Source organism: Fulmarus glacialis, unplaced genomic scaffold (assembly GCF_000690835.1).
Source record: "Fulmarus glacialis isolate BGI_N327 unplaced genomic scaffold, ASM69083v1 scaffold4143, whole genome shotgun sequence".
NCBI lineage: Eukaryota > Metazoa > Chordata > Aves > Procellariiformes > Procellariidae > Fulmarus > Fulmarus glacialis.
In genome coordinates, this window is record NW_009204847.1 from 22,477 (window position 1) to 46,162 (window position 23,686).

Below are 23,686 nucleotides of genomic sequence, written 5' to 3' on the forward strand. Positions count from 1 at the left end.
AACAGCTGATGGTGTTCCCTCTAGATTCGAAAGAGATTGCCTGCCTAAAACCTGTATTTGGGGTTCCCAACCTGTGAAATGCATGTCACTGCTGAGTTACTCAGGAGAACATACTGGCCTTGACAGACACTAGGATGGGATGACCAGGAGATCTGTTATGGGCGCTTCTGTCTGCAGAGACAATTCAGGAAGAGACAGTGGAGCTGAGCCTAACAGAGCACTATGCAGACATGATGCGGAAATCCAGGGGCTGTGAGGAAGAAGAGGATGATTACTGGCTCTGTAAATACGGATGGCTGGCAGTTCAGGAGTATTCCCAGTGGGAATGAGCTGAATATACAGCAGAGTGACAATCATGTTAGGACAAATATTTTTATGGATGACATAACTAGCTGCCCAGGGAACGTAAGGGAGCGTGTGCAGCACACTCAGATCTGTCAGTTCAAACAAATGCCCAAAAACACCCTGGCTGAGAGGAAAGAAAGCATATTTTTGACATATTGCAGGATAATCTCATTGCAGTGATCTCTGCTGTGCAGCTTGACAGAGGCCTTCTCTGACCACTTTGACCATCTTTCCACTTGTAGGGAATCATGCTGGATGACTATCAGCTCTGCCTACTCAGAATTTCCCCCTGTTCCCCACCAACTCGTATGCTAAGAAGTTCTGGCTGATGAGTTTTGCTTAGAGCTCTCACATCCCCGAATCCACACAAAGCCTAGAATAAGGCTGTCAGAGCCTTACAACCAGACTGTGAAATTAAGCATCTAATTTGCAAGTGATTCAGTGAGGGAGAGTGTGGCACCAAAAGTATGCTTCCTCCTGCACCTGGGCAGCCCCACACACAGGCCGGGCTCACCACCACTGCCAGGGACAGCCAGTGCCCTTGCCACTGTCCTTCTGAGGATGAGAGCAACGATGTGAAATGGTCTCTGATTGATCTGTTACAGATACTTTTTTTATATCACATACAGATACAATACTACACGCAATCCGGATAAATGGAAATGTAAGCTTAAATAAATCTTCCACAATCTGGAAATGTAAGCTTAAATAAATGCAATCATGACAAACCTCTACCAGCATGATCCTTCATGTTTCAACTTTTCTTAAGCAAGCAAGAGCAAATATTCTCAGTGAAAGAGTAAAATTTATATTATATGATTGCACATTACTTTCATATTATTAATATTTAGTTTTCAGATTAAAAAAAAAAAATCACCATGGTGGAAATACAGCTAGACAGAACTTTTCACACTTGGGGGATGTTAAGTATCATATGGTACCTATTTATAAATGAGTATTTTGCAACAGTTAGTACTGCCCAGTAAGGGTTTTGATAAAGCACCAAGTAGGATTATGCCCTATACATGTTATACATATTCATGATTCACAATCTATCCCAGACTCACCCTTAAGTTTGTAGCTTTCTTCACACAATTAAAAATACTTAAGCTTGATTTTTTGTTAAGCATGTAAATGCATGGAATGCTTATAATTACAGAAGGCATATTCTTCCCACTTTGATATTATCACTGCAACTTAAATGTTTATAACAGCTATTTTTAAAACAAACACACGCTTTCTTCGTGCAACATTCTGCCTTACACAGAGCAGCAACCTGCCCTCCTTTTCTGAAAAAGCTGCCAGACTATCCTGAGAAACCACAACATACCATACAAGTTGGCTCAACATCTTATCTGCAGTTACTCCCTGGATGACAAAGTTTTTTGACTTTTTGGTTTTTTTACATTTCATCTTTGTTGATCCTACCTTCTGAGATGTCCATGGTCCTTTCTCTTAATTCTCCCACCTCTCGCTCCAGGTGCAGAGTCTGAGGCTAAGTTGATTAAGTCTGTGCTATCTGTGCTATCAAGCTCGAGCACAAAGGAATCTCAGTAAATCTGGGATGGAAGATTTGAGGAAGGGGAAGAGAGAATATCAGTGTTCTACAACAAAGTTGAGTAGATATCTAAGATTTAAAAAAAAAAAAACAAAAAAACCTGGGGAAAACAATGTATTTCTGGTAAGGAAAAGTGTAGATTTTTAGGAGAGTAAAGACTACAGGGTGACTGAGAAAGGGATAAACAAGTGTCAGTTTGAATATGGAAGATTTAAAAGATAAGGAAAAGGAAAATGGGGCAGGAAAATGCAGTAGGAGTTTCGTGCCAGCGTAAGAATATTATACATTTTTTAACTGATTTAAACAGCGCACTGTTGACAGCCAATTCACAGACCATCCCTGGTATCAGTTTCAGAAGTCTACTGTCCTGAATTTACAATACTGCTGGCAGACCACGCAGGGAAAGACGAGAGTTTCAATAAGGTAAGAAGATGTAAAGCAGATGTAATGCAGAATATTACAATTGGGAAATTCAAACCGTAACGATATTTCATTATCCGATGAAGCTACTGTTACAAAAACAGGTTCAAAAATTGAGATCAGAACTTTGCTAGATGATGAGACAATCATTCTGATCTTCTGCACTTACCTGCATATTCACAGATATCTAATGAGGCTTTGTATTTCCTAAACAAATAAAAGGTATATAGTGCAGTGATGACTTAAGAGTATGGGGAAAGAGGCAACAGTTAAGGATATCCTGCCTCTTTATTATCAGAAATAGAGGGATGCATACTCCATAGTGGTACAAATATAGGGACCATGAGCCCTCAGTCCACATTTATACATTGGTGAAGACTTTTTGTGCTCACATGTACAGTCTGTTCAACAGAAGCAAGCAATCTTTTTAGCCAGGTAACTGATTTGTATGTCACAGGTTTCTGTGTGTATCAGGAGCTAGAAGAAATTTAATGGCCAGCTAGATCCCTCTTAAATGCTCACTCCCCAGGCACTTGCACCTTATATAGAGGAAGGAGACCCGTGTCAGCAACTAAGGAGAGAACTTCCTTATTTCCTGCTGGGTAGAAGGTAGCCTTCCATAGCAACAGCTTCCAGAGCTGGTGGGGTCCATCTACTGTTGCCTAAACTTGAATCACCTTTCCTGCATACAGATGTTAGCTGTATTTAATGTTCAGTATTCAGGCATATTTGAAGTAGCTGAACACTAAACACAACCACAGGGTTTGCAGGAAGCAGGAGTATTTCTGATCATGTGGCACCTCTGGAAAAAAAAAACTTTCAGATGCACCAGCCTTTTGCCAGGTCCAAAAAGCTTGACCATCTTTTGAACTGAAAAGATCATTTTGACCAGCCCATCTGATAATCTTTCTATGCACACTACCGTTCCTCTCAGTTTTTATTTGATCTCGTGAATCCATCTTTGAACTTCTTTCATTTTTTAATTCAGATTACGTAATATAGTCGCCAGAATCATACCAGCCAAACAAATCAACTTTGGTTATTTAAATCCAAAACAGACATAATAAACAAATCAGACAATTCCACCCTCATCCATAGCCACGGGGTTTTATGAAAGGTTTTCTAGAAGGTTTTATTTCAGTAATATCTGTTGTTTCTAGAATGAGAGTTTAATCATTCATTTGTATTTCTCTCTAGTTTACAATTAATTTTAACTCTATACTGAAATACTTCAATCAGGTCAGTAGACTACATATTAATAAGGTTAGCACTGTGCTACTCTGGTTGTCTCTGTAAGTTTTAGATGATTATACTAAAACCAGCGGTTTATCCCAGCTTAAATACGACTGGTTTACTGGAGGTCAGACTCTTCTGGCCCTGTTGTCTTTAATAACTTTCTCTTAACCACTTCAGGTCTTTATTGTCTCTAGGCAAAAGAATACAGGGTAAGAGGGAAGACTTGTGGGATGAGGTGGCCAAGAAGAAAGAACGTCCAAGAGGACATGGACAAACAGGTAGAAAGGTTCAAAGTAGGATGAAGAGAAAAGTTAAAGAGGCAACAACAAGTGGAGGAGAAAATCTCAGACAGAGGCAATAGGGAGAAAGTAGGACAAATACCAGGAATTAAGAGGAAACAAGTGTGCTGGAAAGGCAACAAAATTGGGTTGTCTTGTTGTCACATATCAAAGATTATTGCATTTGGAACAGAGATGATGCACGGACAAATAAAACTTACTTCAGAGGAAACTCTACTTCCTTTCCTCAGTTTGGGTTTTTTTCTTTGGGCTTGGGATTTTTTCTTCAGGTTTGGGATTTTTTCTTCAGAAAAGAAAGCAGGCATTTGGGGATTCAGGGTTATCTTTCTCTTAAGAAAAATGCTTTTTGGCAACCTTTACATCTCTTCAGGCAAAATCAGCATCAGACATTAACAAGCCTACACACACGTGTGCACTGCGACAAACCACCTAAGAAATGAGCTTACTAGGACTCTCAGTACACAGCAGAAAACTGTGGCAGATTGAATGCGAGACACTAAAGCTCTAAATGGAAACAAAGCACATCCAGCAGCTTTTGTGATAATCATGCGGCATTGCAATCTTTTATTTGCAAATCCTTTACTTTTTTTTTTTTGTGTCCTGCCTATTTTAAGGAAACAAGTACTGTTCTGAAGTTTAACATTCAACCACTAGAAGAAACTTTTTGTTTTCCCTGAGCACCAGTGATAAGAGTATTGCTAGCCTGATAAGCATTTGCTGCTTGCAGAATATGACAGAACTGAAAGGTTTAAGATCTGCACTGAACATCACGCTTTGCATAAGTCAGACTATAGTACCAAGTTTTTTGTATGATTTTAATGGCTGTCTTTCAAATTAAATCAAAGCAGAAGCGACTCTTCAGTTTCTAAATCTACATAGGTTTACTTATCCTCCATAAGAAATATTACTATATATAGGGATTTAAGCATTTTGTTTGAAAGAGTATGCCATGTCACTTGGTGTGCAAGCACAAGGAGCTTTTCTTTTTGAAACTTTTACGGTATTTGCTATACTTAGTCACCCCAAAGAGTTTACAAGATAGAAGCCTAAAAGTTGCTGTATAGTACATTAGTCTTGAACACTGCTCTCTTTCCTTGCTCTTTGAAGCACAGGAATCATAAGTTCTTTGCACTTGTTTAATACAATACTGTGTGACATTTAAATTGGAAAAGGAAATTACTGGGCAGCTAAAGTTAGCCATCCAGAAAGCTACTGGACATAAAGAACGCAAAAAGATTAAGAGAGTACATACCTTTCAGTTATTCAGTAAGATAAACTGCTAAGAAATAGTAATTACGGTTCAAATATATGCTGGGCAGGTTATATACATAAAAGGACAGAAAAATTAAACCAAGAATAGAAGCAAGGAGGAAACGGTCATTTCTCAGCCAGTAAACATTGTAGTAGTTAAATTTATAACATAGATATGGCCAAAAAATAGAGTTCTTAGTCGGCTATGAATAGCTCTAAAATAAAACACTAAAACGCAGATTGCTACCAAACAAATTGAAGGCCTTAACCAAGCGAAAGGGTAGACAGCACAATATGTGAGACAAGTTTTGAGAAAATGGCCAACTTACAAGCAATACAACGTGTTGTACATCAGGAAGCTCTTCTTGCCATAATTCAGCACTTCCAAAAAAGTGGCTTTGAAAAGCAAATGTTAAAGCAGTTAAACCCCAAATCTGATCCCTTTGGGGCTAAAATAGAGAGACAGTCATTTTACATTGATGATAGTTTAGAATTAGCTCTGTGATCATCATTTAACTCATTTTCATCTTTGTATACTTGGCGTTTATAAAGTTGTTTTTGCATTATTCTAATTTATTAAACAAGGTGTAATGTAACAGTGGGATGCTAAGTGCAGCATTATTATCTATTAAATTATTATTTAATTATGAATTAGCTTATAATGGAAATAAAGTCTGTAAGCAACACTGCCTCAAAACTTGCCATAATATAGTTTCAAAATTTGCAGGTAATCAGAAAAATAATCAAAAGTTGAGAACAAAATGAAAAATGAAAGCAACCTATAAGGATGTTGACAACCTGTGTGCCACTGACTGTATAAATGATCTACCTTTAAAAAAGGAGAGAAAATAAAAGAAGGAAAGTTTCAAAAATCTACATGCTTTACACTGAAAACAAGCTATTGTTTCATGCATCAAATCGAACTATTAAATCCAGTCAGTTCACTGAAAAGAGCAGTAACTACAGATATTTATGGTCAAAGAAAAGAAAGTAATTAAGCAGAACATGGTGACCTAATCCCATGACAGTCAGAGTGACAAAAAGAAGTGGCTAAGAAAGAAAGAGAAAATAGTATGAGGACTAAAAAGGACAGACCGTGCAAGCCAGCCTCCCTCAGGTTGCATTAGCACTGCCAGGGAGATGGTTGAAGATGTGCTGGGTGCAGGTGCCCAGGCGCTGGCAGGGGGCTGCAGGGCGGCCTCTGTGAGGAGAGGCCAGGGCTGCCCCGTGCCGGACACGGCCGGTTCCAACCGGCTCCAACCGACCCCCCGCAGGGCATGGCTGAGCCCAGCACTCAAGATGGTGGCGATTCTGGGACAGCGTGTGTAAGAAAGGGCAAAAGCATGACACAGGCAGTGAGGAGTGAGGAAAAAAGTGTGAGAAACAGCACTGTGAGCACTGAGGTGAGAGAATGAGGAGGGAAGGAGCTGCTCCAATCACCCAAGCAGAGAATCCCCTGCAGCCTGGGGAGAAGACCGTGCTGGAGCAGGTTTTCCTGACAGGAACTGCGGCCCCTGGAGAATCCACATGGGAACAGATTCTTTTCCTGAAGGACTGCAGCCCACGGAGGACCCCAAGCTGGAGCGGGGGAACAGCATGAGGAAGGAAGGAGCAGCAGAGAGCTGTTATGGACTGACCTCAACCCCCACTCCCCATTCCCTTGCGCCACTCACTCAGCGGGAGGAGGCAGAGTCTGGGATGAAGGGGTGGGGCGGGGAGGTGGTTTAGGCTTTGTCTTTTTTTCTCACCATCTAACTCTATTTTAGTTGGCAATAAATTAAATTAATCTTCCCCAAGTTGAGTCTGTTCTGCCCTTGACGGAAATTGGTGAACCAACTCCCTGGTTTTATGTCAACGCATGAGCTCCCCCTGTCCTGTGGAGGCATCTAGCAGCCAGTCAAAGTCAACCCACCACAGAAGCTTCTCTAACAAGACCTTCAAAATGAAGAAATGCAGCTGATTGGCATAAATCCTGTCTTTGTGAAACAAACTGCGTAACAACTTTACAAATGACTGGAAGCCCAGCTACAGTCTTTGGAGTCTTAACAGTCTCTCCCAGTCTTCAGTGGGAGAAAAAAAAAAAAAACTGGATGCATTTCAGATGCAGCTTGGATGGATTTAACAGCCTCCTTAATCAAACTTAACTCAGTCATTAACTTCCATATCAAGAGACTTATGAAACAAGTTACTTCTCACGTAATTACAGTCGCTGAAGTATTCATTTCTATTTATCATTGGGTCTTGCTATCTGTCAAGCTTTCAGCTCTCTTCCCAATGGGTAACTTGGGAATTTAAGTCAGGAGTCTGGAGAGAACTGTACCTAACAGTTTGCAACACATGTTGAGACTCCACAAAGCTTTTCCTACAGTAACTTTTGATAGTATGTACCTCTGGCATTACAGAAAGAGCACGGTTTCTGAGAAACACATAATATATTAGCTAAGCCTGCCTGAATCTTCTGTAGCTTGAAGCATTAGGCTTGCTCCTTAGTTTTGACTTGGGAGAGACAGCCTGCATGGCTTATAGCACCTCTCTTTTGTATCCCAAATCTGTCAGTCAGCTTCTTTTTACGAAAACAAGCAGTTTCTCCTAAATCAACCAGACCACCTTAGATTTTCTCCAATCACCATCGTAGCCTCAAGAAGACTAAAACATTCTAGCCTAAATTAATCTAGTTAAGGAACTCTTCCCATAGCTGACCACTGATCTTTATGAAGCTGAATACTCATAGTCAGTTGAACTATGCCATTCTCATTACCTGAAGATTGTGTATAGCAAATTTTCAAGAAGAGTTTTTGAGTGTATAATTGCATGGCCATAGGGTTGAAAAAAGATTTTGGTTTTCACAGGTCTATGAATTATACTCAAGAAATGGAAAAAGAATTTTCTAACACTAATAATTTATATCCTAACTAAAATATTGAAAATTGAACTGTGGGTTAGTACAATTTCAGTAACATACAACATTTTCTTGTCAATGTTTGTCTTTAATGGGGGAAAAAAACCAAATTGAACTCTCCATAGCGGAATATATTCACAACTTTCCACACATCACAGACTGCATAAGACCATAAATACCCGCTTTGAAGAAGGTCAATTTATGTAGGAGACAAAAGGCTAAAAAAAAAAAAATCTGCTGCTATACGAATTGTCAGGTTGCCTGTAGGAGAGAGAAGGCGTAGGTTTGCACGGAAGATTCAGATCAAGTGTGTAGAGATGAATTTGTGATAAGACTAAATATAGGTTTCTGAATGTGTCTATAGGCCATCACTGGTGTTTCATTTCCTACTGTAACTAATGAAAATCTATAGTAGGATTCAACTGCCTCAACACTGGCATTCAATTCTATCTGTAATACCCTAACATATCCAAAATACGAGTGTGGAGCCGTCATGTATGACATGGGAACCACCTGAGAGCCACCCTCATCTGCAGTAGCTGCTGGAAACTACAGTAAAAGTCTGCAGTACCTTATATGACACTAGGTGCCTGTTTTGGCAAGCAGAGCCCCTAGTCAGTACAGCTGAGAAAGACTCAGAGCAGATTCAGCCTAGTTCAGGGCAAGGTGAATCACCCTGAGGCACACTAACCTCCTCCAGTAAGTATAATGAAAGCATAAACACAGTTCATATACAATGTAGGGGTTTTCATCTGGAACCGATTCCTACTAAGGTAAACGTGTTGACTTAATCTCTCTTGGACACCTCATCAGCCTTCTCTTTAGTAGTCTATAGAAGTGACCAAGAGGGCAGCTCCTCTAACATGAACAACAGGCTCTACTAAACACTCACCTGCTGGCTGATCATAAAAACGTATACTTAGGTGTATACAGCAAAGGGGTATAACCTGCAACATAGGATATTTACAGATATGCAAGAGTAAGGTTATATCTATGCTGAAAGCATAGGGGCAAAACCTAGAATAATACAGGAAGTGAATGAAATCTTCCTCCATTTAATTCCCTACTCCACCTTGTTGCTTTTCCTGCTGCATTGCACTTACATGGGCAAGAAGTTGTCTCTGTGGTCTCTTTAACCTACCCACAAAGACAGTCAGGTCAGTCCCTGAAACAGGCAAGAAAAGCAGGTTTCTCTACAGCTAAAAGGACTGATCCAAATGATTCTAAAGGGTAAAGCTGTCAGGCTGACAAAGGTCTTCAGAGCAGTTTGCTGGATGGAACTTCAACTGCCCTCTCTCCATTTGTGGAAGCTATTTGGCCAGAGAAGTTACAGAAGAGAAAAATTAACTTCACCGATGCATGCATAGGTAAGTAATAGAATACAAGAATTTTGATCACTTACCACAGGTTGCAGAGATGCAAGTTACACTACCATGAGTAACATCCCAGCAACATATAAAGAATTCCTCCAGTCATGACAACACAAGCATCACGTACATGCTTATCTATTTAGAGAGTCCTAGCAACATCTGGCCATCTCTGCAATTAATCTGTGTTTCTCACTAATACTCAAACTTTTTACAATGTAATATCCCCAATCATTTTCCCAAAACTCACCAATACAAAGGTTTTGCTATGGGAGTCTGCTTTTTATGAGCAAGTTAATTACAAATCTAATAAATTATTGAGAAAAAAACATTTAATTGCAAAATTGTCTGTAAACCTGTTGCACATAAGTTACTTGACAGGTGTTTTAGCTGTGTGCTGGTTTCGGCTGGGATAGAGTTAATTTTCTTCATAGTAGCTAGTATGGGGCTATGTTTTGGATTTGTGCTGAAAACAGGGTTGATAATAGAGATATTTTTGTTATTGCTGAGCAGTGCTTACACAGAGTCAAGCCCTCTTCTGCTTCTCACACCACCCCACCAGCAAGTAGGCTGGGGGTGCACAAGAAGTTAGGGCAGGACACAGCCGGGACAGCTGACCCCAACTGACTAAAAGGATATTCCATACTGTATGACATCATGCTCAGCATATAAAGCTGGGGGAAGAAGAAGGAAGGGGGGGGACATTCGGAGTGATGGCGTTTGTCTTCCCAAGTAACTGCTACGCATGATGGAGCCCTGCTTTTCTGGAGATGGCTGAACACCTGCCTGACAATGAGAAGTAGTGAATGAATTCCTTGTTTTGCTTTGCTTGTGGCACGGCTTTTGCTTTCCCTATTAAACTGTCTTTATCTCAATCCATGAGTTTTTTCACTTTTACTCTTCCAATTCTCTCCCCCATCCCACCGGGGGGGAGTGAGCAAGCAGCTGTGTGGTCCTTAGTTGACGGCTGGCGTTAAACCACGACAAGCTGGCATAATGAAATTGCCCAGTAAGTGATTAAACTGCAGCCTAAATAACTTGCAGCTCTTTGGAAATCTCAGTCTGGATTTAAAAAATTATTAGGTTTTATCTGCTCCTTAAGGAAATGCAGGTTACATTTTGTGCAGATTTTCACTTTATCTCTTACCAGTCATTAAACAACCAGTAACAGATATTTTATACCATTTTATAATCACAGTTTTGGCGAGGGGGTTAATTTATCTTCATAGGAAGGCTGAGTTGCAAATGGGTCCCTATATTAATGGAATTTTTAAAAACCCCATAAAATATTACAGAAACTTTGTCTATAGATTTGCTTGCTTGACATACATTGTTCTATCCTCAAACTCACGTATCATATTTAATGAAATCATGTATCTCAGGTACATCTACGACAAACTATCCTAAACCCTCACTAATTGCAGCACTGGAGAGATATAGATGGAAGTATCCATCTGTTAAGTAAAATCACAAAATGCTCCAGAATGCAAAAGATATAAAAGAGAGAAAAACATAGATGGAAGTATCTTTTATCTAGGACATCGCATTGCTAAAAATACACTGAATTTTAATCCTGGATGAGGATTAACGTTATTTATAATAAAAAGAGAAAGAGAGAGCAAGAGAGAGCACAGCTCTAGTCCTCATAATTGCTTTGTTCTCTGGAAATTTTTTCTGCTATTTGTCGGTTTCTCATAATACTTACTAGGTCATAAATCTTATCAAATCTCTCTTTGCAGCAAGATGTTTTTTTAGCTCAAATCTCTCTGGTTTTAGGGTGACAAAATAGCCCCAGAATTCAGTTTGCTAAATGTAGTTCTATTTAGCATCTCCACATTATTTTGTAACTACTAAAAACAAAGAATTGTGCCTCAGCGCTGTACATAACCATGGAAATTTTAAATTAATATTAGAAGTCATATTTAGTCCAAAACCCTATATATCACGTTAAAAATCCCATCACATGAAAGAATCTTGCATGAATGAGGGCCATAATGATTCAAGCTGAAAGATACAAATTCCAAGAAGAAATAAATTGATCAAGAGAAGAATTTGTTGGGGGTAAGGGGCACTCTGGAGTGTCGAATCTGCCTGTGTTTAAGTGAGAGCACTCTCACGTGCCCGGGAGCTGGCAGCATACAACTGGTTTTGTTGTGACCACAAGGAACAGAGGTAGCCAGAGGCTGAACAAGGAGATTCAGTTCAGTTACCAAAACCTAAAGTCTTTTACAGAAGGATGGTGCGTGACAAGAAGAAATCTTCCACTTTACTGAATACTTTTAAAGAACTGTTCACAGATACCGCAGCTAGGCACAATTTGAACTGAGGGACAGGCTAGCTTGTCTCATAGCAATAAAAAAAAAGTATTTCTAGAAAACAGACCACTGCTGGAAAAACTGAAGGCATATTGCTCAGATGAAAAACACTTCCATCCTGCGCTGCCAACAGGACCAATAGCTCTGACTGAGCTCTTTGTTTGGACATCAGCAGTCAGCTCTGCTGGTGTACCATATCCCCTCAGGTGTCCCCCTGAGTAACACACTCCTTCCAGCCTCCTGAGCCTGAAGAAAGGCTAAGCATTTCCCTGGAGGTCTCCTGCATGTTTGCTATTCAGTTCTCCCTCAACAATGCTGAGGGAGAAAAAAAAGGACCGACAGTGTCTCCGGTCTGTAGGGTTAAGCTTTCATTAGAATATCAACCAGAAGAGATATCAAGGTTCATATCTTCTGGGTGAATTAGATTAAAATTCAGAAGGTTTGAAATGTTGTTTGCCCAGTATGTCTTTGCAAAGTAATCCCTTCCCTTCAGCTGTGTCCTACGTGCAGCAGTTTCCATGGCTTCCCTGAAACCACTTCTGCACAGTCACCCACTGGAGTTTTTTCCCATCCCTGTGGCTTTTTCCCATCCCTGTGGCACCTCCACACTTTCTCATTATGCTGAGGCCTCCCTGGGGAATCCTGCCAGCTCCACCCTATGCTCCTGAACAGCCCCCACCTGGGTGCACTCAGTCTCCTCTTTGATTTACTTAGATTTATTTTTTTTGCATCCCAACTGAAGCTGTGGAGGACAGAACACAAAAACAACCTCCCTTGGTTTGCCAATAGAGGGCACATTGCATATGTGGCCTTATATTCATAAATACGTGTGTGAATTTTGGATACATTTATGTGAAGAAATCAAGAAATAGCTCAAACCGATGAATATCTAGGATTCTGATTGCCAGTCGTCTCCTTGATTGACAGGCTACCTCTGACATGAACAAATGCTGGGTAAGTATCCTAGCAATCTGACACAGCACAAGTATATACATAACATGCTTGTCAACAGCAATAATGGCACTTCTACTTCATTTCTATTTTCAAAGCATTGCACAATATGAATTCATTTCCAGAGAACAGACTCACCATACAGAGGCACAGTGGGAAAGTGGGTTATATCCAGCCTCGCCCCACTCTCACGCAGGTAGAGCACAATGGCTTCCACGTTGTCCTCCACCTAACCTTGTAGATCAATAATTTCAAAAAGCTGTAAATCCATCTAATTAAATTAACTTATTCCCTAACGTTTTTATACAATAAATATGTACAAGCCAGATTTCAGAGAAGTTAGGCGTGGACAAATTAAAGTCACCTATACCATTCACGATCTCTGGATTAGCCACCTCTTTATTCCAAACTCCTGGTTTTTATACTCCAAGATGACTTCTTTACAAACTGAGATTCAGACTGGAAAGATTAGATGCAGTGCAACTGACACAGCTAAATGTTATATGAAAACACATTTTAAACTTCCCAATTTTAAACCTAATATTATGAATATACGTCTTCTACATCTTTTTTATTAACATAGTGGTTTTGCTCATTAGTTCTATATTCTACAGCAGAGAGAAAAATAGTAGTATGTTTATTATATATGGTACATAGTGGTTTAGAAATCTCTAATGATACCAATCGTTTCTGTACGGCTGACAACTAACACGTTATTCCATTACAGAAATGAAGATAAAAGAAACATAGTAAATACACAATATCTTGCAAAGAAAATTGTTGGCTTAGTTTGAAATGCAATAGGGCAAACAGTATTGAGAAGTAAATTTGATATGGCAATGCAAATGCCAGTGCAGTTTGGGATTTTAAGATACCATAAAGGTAATGGTCTGTTACTAATAGTAGTGAGATTGGACTTGCCTTGTTATCAAAAGGTAATGATAAATTCAAAGCAATTCATACAATGAATTAAAGGACTTGAAAAAGTAGTACATTGGAGAAAAATAAGACAATTAAATGTGCATAACGTACTGAAAGGACGCAAGAACAGTTCCAAATAAGTATGGTGACCTCACAGCTGAAAATGCAGCTTGCTATATATTGGTTTGCATGCATTTAAGGCTGATTTTTGCTTCCAGTAAGATTACTGGAAAGATGTGAATGAAGAACTGGAGGAGCCAGAAACAGATTCCTGGGGTGACCATGCTTTGAAAATGATCATCTATACAGACCAATGGTTCAAAACCATCTACACAGACACCCTAACAGCAGCTAACCAACCCTACTCCCCAAAACACCAGGAAGAGATATAAGCCCGAAGTATTTACTGCATAAGCCTAAATTATTTGTTATAAGTATACACCTTAGTATTTACTGAGACTGTTGATAATGAGTCAGCAATAATAATTCTCAGTACAGGAAAGACATGGACCTGTTAGAACAAGTCCAGAGAAGGGCCACAAAAATGATCAGAGGGCTGGAACACCTCTCCTATGAGGAAAGGCTCGAGAAGAGAAGACTCCGGGGAGACCTTATTGCAGCCTATCAGTACTTAAAGGGGGCGTGTAAGAAAGATGGGGATAAACTTTTTAGTTGGGCTTGTAGCAATAGGACAAGGGACAATGGTTTTAAACTAAAAGAAGGTAGATTTAGACTAGATAGAAGGGAGAAATTTTTTACAATGAGGGTGATGAAACACTGGGACAGGTTGCCCAGAGAGGTGGTAGATGCCCCATCCCTGGAAACATTCAAGGTCAGGTTGGACAGGGCTCTGAGCAACCTGACTGAGTTGAAGATGGCCCTGCCCACAGCAGGGGGGGTTGGACTAGATGACCTTTAAAGGTCCCTTCCAACCCAAACTATACTATGATTCTACGGTTTGTTTCTAAAAGGTTCCTGTAACTGAAGAAATCCCCATTAAAGAAGAAATGCTCTATTTAAAATTAGGATTTTAATCATATGTATCACTATTATTATAGCTATCTGCAAATCTTTTTGATGGCACATTCACTAGCAAAAGGGTGATCAAATACTATTAATGTATTTCCAACCTATCATAATACGTATAAGCAATGAGATGTAGAAAGAAAATTTGATTTCATGCATATGAACACATAATTGTAGCAATTTTTTAAATGGGTTGACTGTTTTGTTGTAATTTTATAAAATTACATACATATAATCTAATCTAGAATGATCAGAATTGTGTGTGATTCAAACTGCTTATGCTGTTTCCTTTTACCTTACACCAGATATGCGTACATTATCATATTAAATCTATAAGGTCATACTTGTTCATTTTCAGAACTGCAGTGCACTGAATAGACAGGGATCAGAACCTACAATAAAGTTACAGTTCATAGGATAATGTTGATTATATTAAGGTACATGAACACATGAAACAGAAAACAGGCCCTTCTCATGACTTCTTAATATTGTGTTTCACTGCTAATATTTTCTTTCTTTACCCTCTTTCTTCGTAAAATGCAATGCATAGAAGAAATCTCAGATTTCAATTGTTGGAACTTATTTCCTTTACTCTTCTTTTCAACATGTATCTGCAGTTGAAACTAATTGACTAAAAATATTTTCCTTTACACAAAACCCTCATCCCACCTCTTTACTTATAGAGATTTAGGGAATAGAGTAACAATTTTTTTACATAAAAGCAAACAAAAATATTTCTATATTTTGCATTTTCTGAAACCAGAATTATTTCTCAAATCCCTAATATCATCTTTAGAATTTTCAAATTTTCATGGATTAACAGATGCAAGAGCCCAGTCAACAGTGTTTATTACTCAATAACGTAACAAAAGTATAAAAAGGGCAATACCTGCTGACACACAAGCAAGTAGAAATTTAAGAAATAAAAAAATCAAGAAGCTACAAAATTTTATTTTACTCCCAGGATGAGGAATCAAAAATTAAGAATACACTAAAAAATGAGTTCTCTTAACCCTTTATTACTATGAAATAGCACACACTGGGGACAATAGCATCAGCCTGGGAAAAAGTGTTCTTTTGTTCAATTGAAAACACCATGTAAAACAGACATTGAAAAATTAAGATAAACTGAAAGTCTTCTCCCAGGAGACATAGTAAATAATATCAGTGTTGTAGAAGGAGTTCATACAGAACATAATTATAAGACAACTACCATGCAACACAGTAGAGCAGCCACTGTTATCAGGTATCTGTAGCATTTCTGTTTAATGCAATAAAAATGCTGGTAGCTGGTTTTGTGTGGGGTTTCTCTCCTTTAACTGATTAAACTTTTCTTATGTATTCAGCATATGTGATTTTCTTTTAAACAACAATTTTAAAAAATCACACAGCCTTGACTCACTGGAAAAAAAAATTAGTTCTTTCCCATTACTTTTAAAGTAGCCATTTAAGCAGATCTAGCTTATAAGGTGTGGAATGTCAGAACTAAATTTGCTAGTATCTTTTACTGTGAAACTACACCTTTAAAAGTAAAATAGAGTAACTTATTTTAAAAAGTGCAATAAATACATTTTTAGTGAAGTCAAATCCAAATACTAACTCAATGTGTACTTTTGGACAAAAAGAAAACCAGAAAAATCATTTCAACATTTTCGATTCTAACTTTTTAGTGAGACTGACCCAAGTCAGACAGGAAGATGTTCCTCTCTACTTCAGGACCGACAGCACTATATTCCCATCTGGGAAAGCAAGCTTTAATCACTGTGGAGTTCAGCACTGATCTCCCATGCCTCAGACAATGTCTGAGCCCCCAGGATAGACAGCATTGCTGGGAGAATCACTCGAAGGCTCTCCTGTTCCTGCTCTTCGGCTTTATACCACCAGCTTAATTGGACCAAACAGAATGTGACGTTGTTAGTGTTAAAATGATAAAAATACTACACTGAAGGAAACAAAAAGATTAAAGTTAATCCGGTCGCTTTTTTTTTTTTCCCCTTTCTCTCTGTTTGAACACTGAGCTGAAGGATTCTGTGAAATTCTGGAATGCATTTGTCCGAAGTTGTAAGTCACAGAATCATTCCCTAGCAGAACTTAAGGAACTTATAACGTGTGTAGTTACAATGAGGAAACAAGTAACAAAAATGGCATGAAAGATCCTTGACTCTTTCATTGTTCACCATGCAAGTCAAAAGATACATGGATATGCCAAGCTGTGAGGAGCAAGTTCCTCTTGGCCCTCTTGAGCGGGTTGGTTGGATCAGGTGACCTCCAGAGGTTCCCTCCAACCTCAACCATTCTGGGATTCTGTGACTGCTATGGCATACCATATTTTTTGTCACGATAAATGGGCCACATAAATAATAATTCCTCAACTGATTGAAATACCTTGAATGATTTATAGATTTCAAAGGTCAAAAAGGTATATATATGTATCTATCTATCTCCAATATATGAGATTAGGCAAGAGGAGGTGGAATAAAGCTCTTTTTGAAAAGCCTTATTGACCTTTGAGATCTTATCAATATTCAATTTTTTTTAAACACAAGTTTTTGCAATGGAAAGAATTATTACACTCAAGGGTATTGCTGACATTAACTAAAAAAAAAAAAAATTCAAAATAATTCCCACATTTTTGAATCAGTTCAATTGAAACAAAGGTACTGAAAATACAAGACTAAAAATAGGATAACATGTCCAGTAGTAACACTGCAGGGGATTAAAAGTTTGGGGTTTTTTTTATTTAGGCTCCATTATACTACATAGAGTTTCCAATATTGTTTATGTAGGGTCTCCACAGACCACTGTTAATCAGCTTGCATGCTAACAGCAAAAACAGCCATGAAAGATTCAGGAGCCCTGTATCACGGGTTAAGAAAGGAGGTTGCAGTAGCAACATTTTCTTGGTCATCAACTGTAGAATCACATGACAAGTAGTTTCAGCATTTGGCTAACAGGTAAACTAAACCTGGATAAACCAAGGAGCATAACCAAATGGTTACTGATTTAATGCTGATCTAAAGCTAGAGGGAAAAAAAAAACCAAACCAGCTGTCTAGTGACTCTTCTACAGTCCCACCATTAAAGCTCTGATCTGGTTAACTTCAGAGCGTGAGCATCAGCTGCCTGCTTTTTTTTTGTGTACAAGAAGTAACCGATCATTTTGCTAACAGGTGTTAAAGTCAAACACGTTGCTTCAACAAACTTGGTGAAGATCAAGCTAATTTTAAGGATTTAATCAAAAAATTTTAACACTCTGATTTGTTTGACAGTGAACTAACTTCCCAGAAAGCAGAGGAAAGTGCTCTACATCTTACTTGAGATAGAATTCCTCAGTTTCTTGCTGAATTTCTTTTTTTTTTTTTCTTTTTCTTCTTTTATCTGCTGGAAGCAGCAGTTCTAGGGAGCTATTACTGAAAAGTGGTGCTTCTTTCCTGATGCGTACAAACCCCAAATCTTTTAGGAAACAAATTATGTTGAATGCTACAGAGAGAGAGAGAATTTATCTGCTATCACTTTGCAATTTGCTATGTAATTTTACCTCCTTCTGATGATTTTTTCTGGTTCTACAGCTGTATTAGTCAGAACTTACATAAATTAGCCTTTTAATGGACAATTTGACATAAGAGTTCTATGAAAAGCATGTAGAAACACTCCTGACAATCCAGACACTCTGTTCTGACAATATTAACAACTTCTGTTAAAACCATTAGTACACAGCTGAATTGCACAGCATATGTGCTCAAGTTGTTAAGGCTTAAATTAGCAAGCCATTATGTAAGCAAATTTTAAGCATAATTTAAAGGAACTACATGACAAACACCCTATAAAAACACCTGACATACAATTAGGGAAATGTTTCTAAGGTGTCTTTCTCTCAGGGTATAAATCACTGATATTATACTAAAATGAAAATAATTTCAGTGAAAGCCAGAGCAGAAATGTGAATCTCTAGTATTTCAGCACTGATAATCAACATTACTTTCTGCAATCACATACTACTAAGTTCAGTGAAATCAATTCTCCTATATCTATCATGTATTTCCTCCCCGGTGTCCTTTACGTATGTAAACAGAAAAATGAGTAAGCAAACTGCTCTATTCTACACAACCGACATTTCTGGAAAACACGGGAAAATGGTGACAGAACTATTTTTCATGATTTGCTCTCAATTCTTTTCACTTGAAATTCGATCAAAAATTGTAATCCTAATGAAATCTGTAGAATGGTAAACCGATTACGAGGATAAATATATGGCTTAATCTGGAACATGGATCTTCCACTTAATTCTGTCATACAAATGTCATACAAATTTCACTTACTTCAATATACCCACAGCACCTCAGAAAATACTTTAATTTTGATTCAAAGAAACTGCATTCGCTTATTCAAGACTAGTTTTGTACCCTAAAATGTATCTTCTTTTCTCTAAGGAGAAAGAAACAGCCATAAGACTTCATGTATCAGGTGTTTACACAGGAAATGCATCTTTTTGCATTACCTAACCAAATATTAGGAAGAAGTTTTACAGAAATGATGCAAGGAAAAAACTCATATTTTTAGGTGTTTTTTGCTCTACAAGGCTGTGGTACCACTGGAGGGAAGAACAGAGCAAGCAGTGGCAGCCATGCCGTCGGGAGGACTGAGCCAGGGCTCTGCCCACTCCTTGCCAAACCATGGAGAAGCGCCAGCCGGACATTTTGCTGGCTTCTCCACTGTCCTAACAACCCCAATAGTTCGTATCAGAGGGAAGAGTGAATGGAATGAAGCAACTTAAACCCGTTACCATTTTGGCAATTAAAATGCTGGTACACGGAACAGAGCTAGAAGGATCCAGAGCAAAAGTGTAGACACTCTATAAGGAACTGGTAACATCTAGAAAACATTGTGCCTATTTAAAAGCAAGCGGTCACTCCCACCAGCTTTTCTCTAAGCACCTACATGACTTCCTTCTGAAATGCTGTCTCACATAAAATCCTGTACTAATAATATCCTGCTTTCTTTAAAAGTACATACAAATACTCAGTGAATAGGTTGCCACATTCACATAACATTGTTTCTGAATACCAAGGTAATATGAAGGAAGAAAAAGCACGTGTACTTTTTCTGTACATCATACAACTGCCAACTGTTTTCAAACTCAATGATACTACTACTAACATTATTAACACTGAACACTCTCACTGCACAACTACATTTAAGCCTGATTTGAATAACCAAACCAGCTAACAGTCCTCTTATCTGACAACACTCCCATTAAATGTGGTCTGCCTGCAACCATATGAAAGAAGAGCAGGCTCAGGTGAGAAGTATGAAGAGCTGACTAATACTCAAGGAACATGGAAGAAGTTAAGACACATATTTAGGTATGTGTTTTGACATATTAGAATAAGAAACATTGAAAGTTATGTGCTTCATTAGCCACTAGGATGTACCAGTTATTGCCAAATAATTTTCGAAGTGTACTGGAATCATTCCTTGATCCAACCGAGGATGCCTACTGACTCGCACTACAAGGAATCAGTGTTTTGGGATGCCCTTTATTATTTTAAATGAGGAGAGAAAATATTAAGTTCTACTCTATATTTTTGAAACAGTCCCTAAAATATATTTGGTACTTACTTGGAAAGGTCCAGAACAGCTTCAAAGTATTACATTATCTATACCCCATTTTAAAAATATTTAGCTAGAAGCAACAGTTGCAAGGGACCTGTTAAGGACCTAGGCTACAGCCACAAGCAACCACATCACATAAATCCTCTCCCCAACTTACCAAATTTAACCTTTAAAATTTTTCCTTATTATTAGGGTTATTTTTCCTTCCAGTAAGTCACATTAAAAAATTTCCCAAGGCTTTACTCTACTGACTGCAAAAATCTTTTTCCAAGCCAAGAACATTTATGGCCAAGTCACACCCATTCAGTCTTACGTATTGACCATCGTCTAGTTTGAAAGTTATCCTTATTGTTTAAAATTACTATAGTTCTAGATATCAATCATATTTGCTCTAGCTTTTGTCCCCCTAATCTCTCTAGTCTCTCATATGAGCAGCTCTCCATTTCTTTGATCATCTCTGTATGACTTTCTTTGTGCCTATCACAGTTTGTATTTGTTTGAACAGGTATACCTTTATAAATTAGCTAACTCTAGGCCTTTCATTTAGCTTTGGTACCATATTCATATGCATATATATATGTATTGATTGATCTAGATCTTTTTGCGCGCTTATTTGTACAGTTACTAACAAGTATAATCTGTAGTTAAGCTGTTTTAGTATTTGTAGTAACTTGACTAATCCTTTGTATAGCTGTCAAATTGATTAATGCTTAAGTATTGTTGGACTCTAAGTTGCTGCTAAACACCCTTAATCTTTAGTCATAAACCACTGCCCAGGTCTGAGACGAAGGGTAGATCCAGCCGCACCTAGGCTCCTCTCTGAGAAGGAGTCTAGAAAGCAAGGGGAGTCTACTCTGAACCTCGTGACTCAACGGGAGGGTTTTCTTATCCCTTTTTGTATTACACATAAACCGTTGTCCAAGTCTGAGACTAAGATTGGGTCCAGTCGGATCTTCTCTGAACCTCATGACTCAACGGGAGGGTCCCCCTTACCCTTTTATCCTCAGTCTCTGTACAAATCATTCCAACACAACTCTGATACGATTTTCCCCTGTGTATACTTAATCCATGTAATAAGTAATAGAGTGAACCTTGCCATCAAATTCTGCTAAGTCATGTTTCTATAAATTTCTATTAAAATCACCCTTTGCCAATACCTTTGCCAGTGATTCTTTACGCGGCCTTAAAACCACCCATTCGTGACAAAAGTCAAATTGTTAACCAAAGACATTTTTATGAAATAAAGCTTTATTATACTTTATTACCTCCTCTACTTTTTCAGCTATTAGTAATTCTCAGTTCTTAATTAATTTCTTTTATTGTCTTAATTTTGACAACAGTCTTGGGTTTCCTTGCTGGGCTATCTTTGAAGCGTATGTTCAGCTAGGGGATGGGCAGGGCCTGGGTGTTAGGATTCCTGTTCTTCCCCCCTCCCCTTTGGATGATTTCAAAATTTCAGTGCAGTTTTTTACATTAATATGTTTCCCAGTTAACTAACAACATTATAATAATAAATGATAAAAAGCATGGATTCTAACCACTTTGTCCTCCTTTGGGAAAGCATCCAAGGAAGCAGAATAAAAAGAGAAAAGAAAAAAAGAAGAGAAAAAGAATAAAATAGGCAAGTATTAATAGACAGATTTCAAAGAAATACAATTCTAATAACTCTCTACAAAGAGATAAAAACATAAAATTTCAAAAAAAAAGAAAAAGAGCTTTAAATAAAAAGATGACATTACTGCATATGTAGAAAACATGTTTTCCCACCCTAACCCACAGAAGCATAAACAATATAACAAACAAAAGTCAAGTTATAAATGAATGGACACTTTTCCATTTCTGTGATTTGAAACAGTGGGTGAAAAATAATTAAAATATATTCAATTTTCTTCTGAGTAAAGATATTAATTAAAATATGCATTTTAATTAATAGTATAACGTAACATATCAAAGTAAACTATATTTTCATAGACTTGCTCTAATGACACCACCTGCAGGTGATGCAATGTAATGCATCTATTTATATTAAAATATGAATATATGAAAAATTTTGTCCAATACACCTACATAATTTTTTCAGAATGTGAATTTATTTTAATGGACTCACAAGTACTTTAGAACTACGGAAAAATAAAGATGAAAAGCATTTTTTTCTGAGGTTTTTTTTTGGTTTACATGAAATTTCAGAAGCCCTATTCAGTTGATGTTTAGCTCAAAGAAAGTGAAAAGGCCATGCGCTCGTTCCATTGAGAACATGATTATCTGCTATAAAATTCGTGACCACTTTTAACTGAATTTGTATTGATAGAAGGAGCATTGATGCATTTCCCCTACAAATGACTGGCACCTTAAAGCCATATGAGAAAGTTATCTCATCTCATGATAGATAACAAAACCATTCATGCAATAAAAGCATATTTGTAAAATGTTTTATAACACACCACAGTCCTAGATGATCAGCCAAAAATAATCACTGGATAAGGGTCTTCCAAATACAGATCCTACCGCTCATGTACAAGTGAGTAGCCAGTTCCTTGTAAGGGACTGACTGAACAGAGGGTATATTCGGATATCCTTCAGTTTTGTGGACAGCTACTGCAGCTAACTGCATGCGGATCAGAGGGAGAAAGACTTATCTGACCTGCCTGAAAGTAGGACACCTAATCCAGATTAATCTATAGTTTTACTTTTTAAAATAAATTTAAAACAAATTAACATAATACTCTCGCTGTGGTAAGAAAAGTGGTTGGGCTTTTTTTTTAACCAAAAAAATGACTGATTATGTAAGAGAAAACTATAAATGTATATGAAGAGGTCTATAAAAAAAGAAATCTACAATGAAATAAGAGTTCAATAAAAATGTATCAATGTGGAGTTGTACCTGAGCAAAAGGGCTTCTTCTTTTATTCTATGAAAAACAAGTATGTTTTCTTCAAGCCATCCCTCAGTAGAACTATACACTATGTATTCTATTTTTTTAATTAACTCTGTGAATCCTAAGTATCTCCACAATCATTAAATACATTATTCATCTTTATAAACACCTCATAACAAACTGATGAATGAGACACTTAAGTAAAATAAGCATGAAATGCCAAACTTAAGGTGAACAATCTGCAGCGTGACAATGTCAAGGAGGCTTTTTCTTAAAGAGTACACATCAGAAAACTTACATTGTTTGATCGCAGAGAGACACGACCTCCACATCGAGCACAAAACTTGGTCCGGCAATAAGAGCATAAATGGCCACAACCATCTGCAAACTTTGTTTTATGACAGATTCCACATGTTGGAGCATCATCCTTGTGCTCTCCCTGGTAACGGCGGGCTTCTTCCCCTATCTTTCTTACTTGCTCTTTATAGCTTTCAAATTGTTGATGCAACCTCCTGCATAGATGAGAAAAAAGTTTATATAGCAAGAATAGGAGGAAATACTACTACTGTGTATTTCTTTCTTTCAATTTATAACTCTACCTAATATTCTTG

At 37.9% G+C, this 23,686-nt stretch overlaps 1 protein-coding gene across 1 annotated transcript in view; it reads right to left on the reverse strand.

The window, feature by feature from the left end:
• The window catches only part of LOC104072350 (regulating synaptic membrane exocytosis protein 1-like), a gene marked incomplete at its 3' end in the record, with an annotated part of 40,665 nt that overhangs the window by 13,168 nt on the left and 3,811 nt on the right, over nt 1-23,686 (reverse strand). Inside the window, exons 3-4 of the mRNA XM_009575150.1 lie at nt 23,374-23,587; nt 21,739-21,750 (exon numbers count right to left, since the gene is read on the reverse strand). Of these exons, the coding sequence (XP_009573445.1) occupies nt 21,739-21,750; nt 23,374-23,587 (226 nt within the window). The remainder of the gene's footprint in view (nt 1-21,738; nt 21,751-23,373; nt 23,588-23,686) is intronic.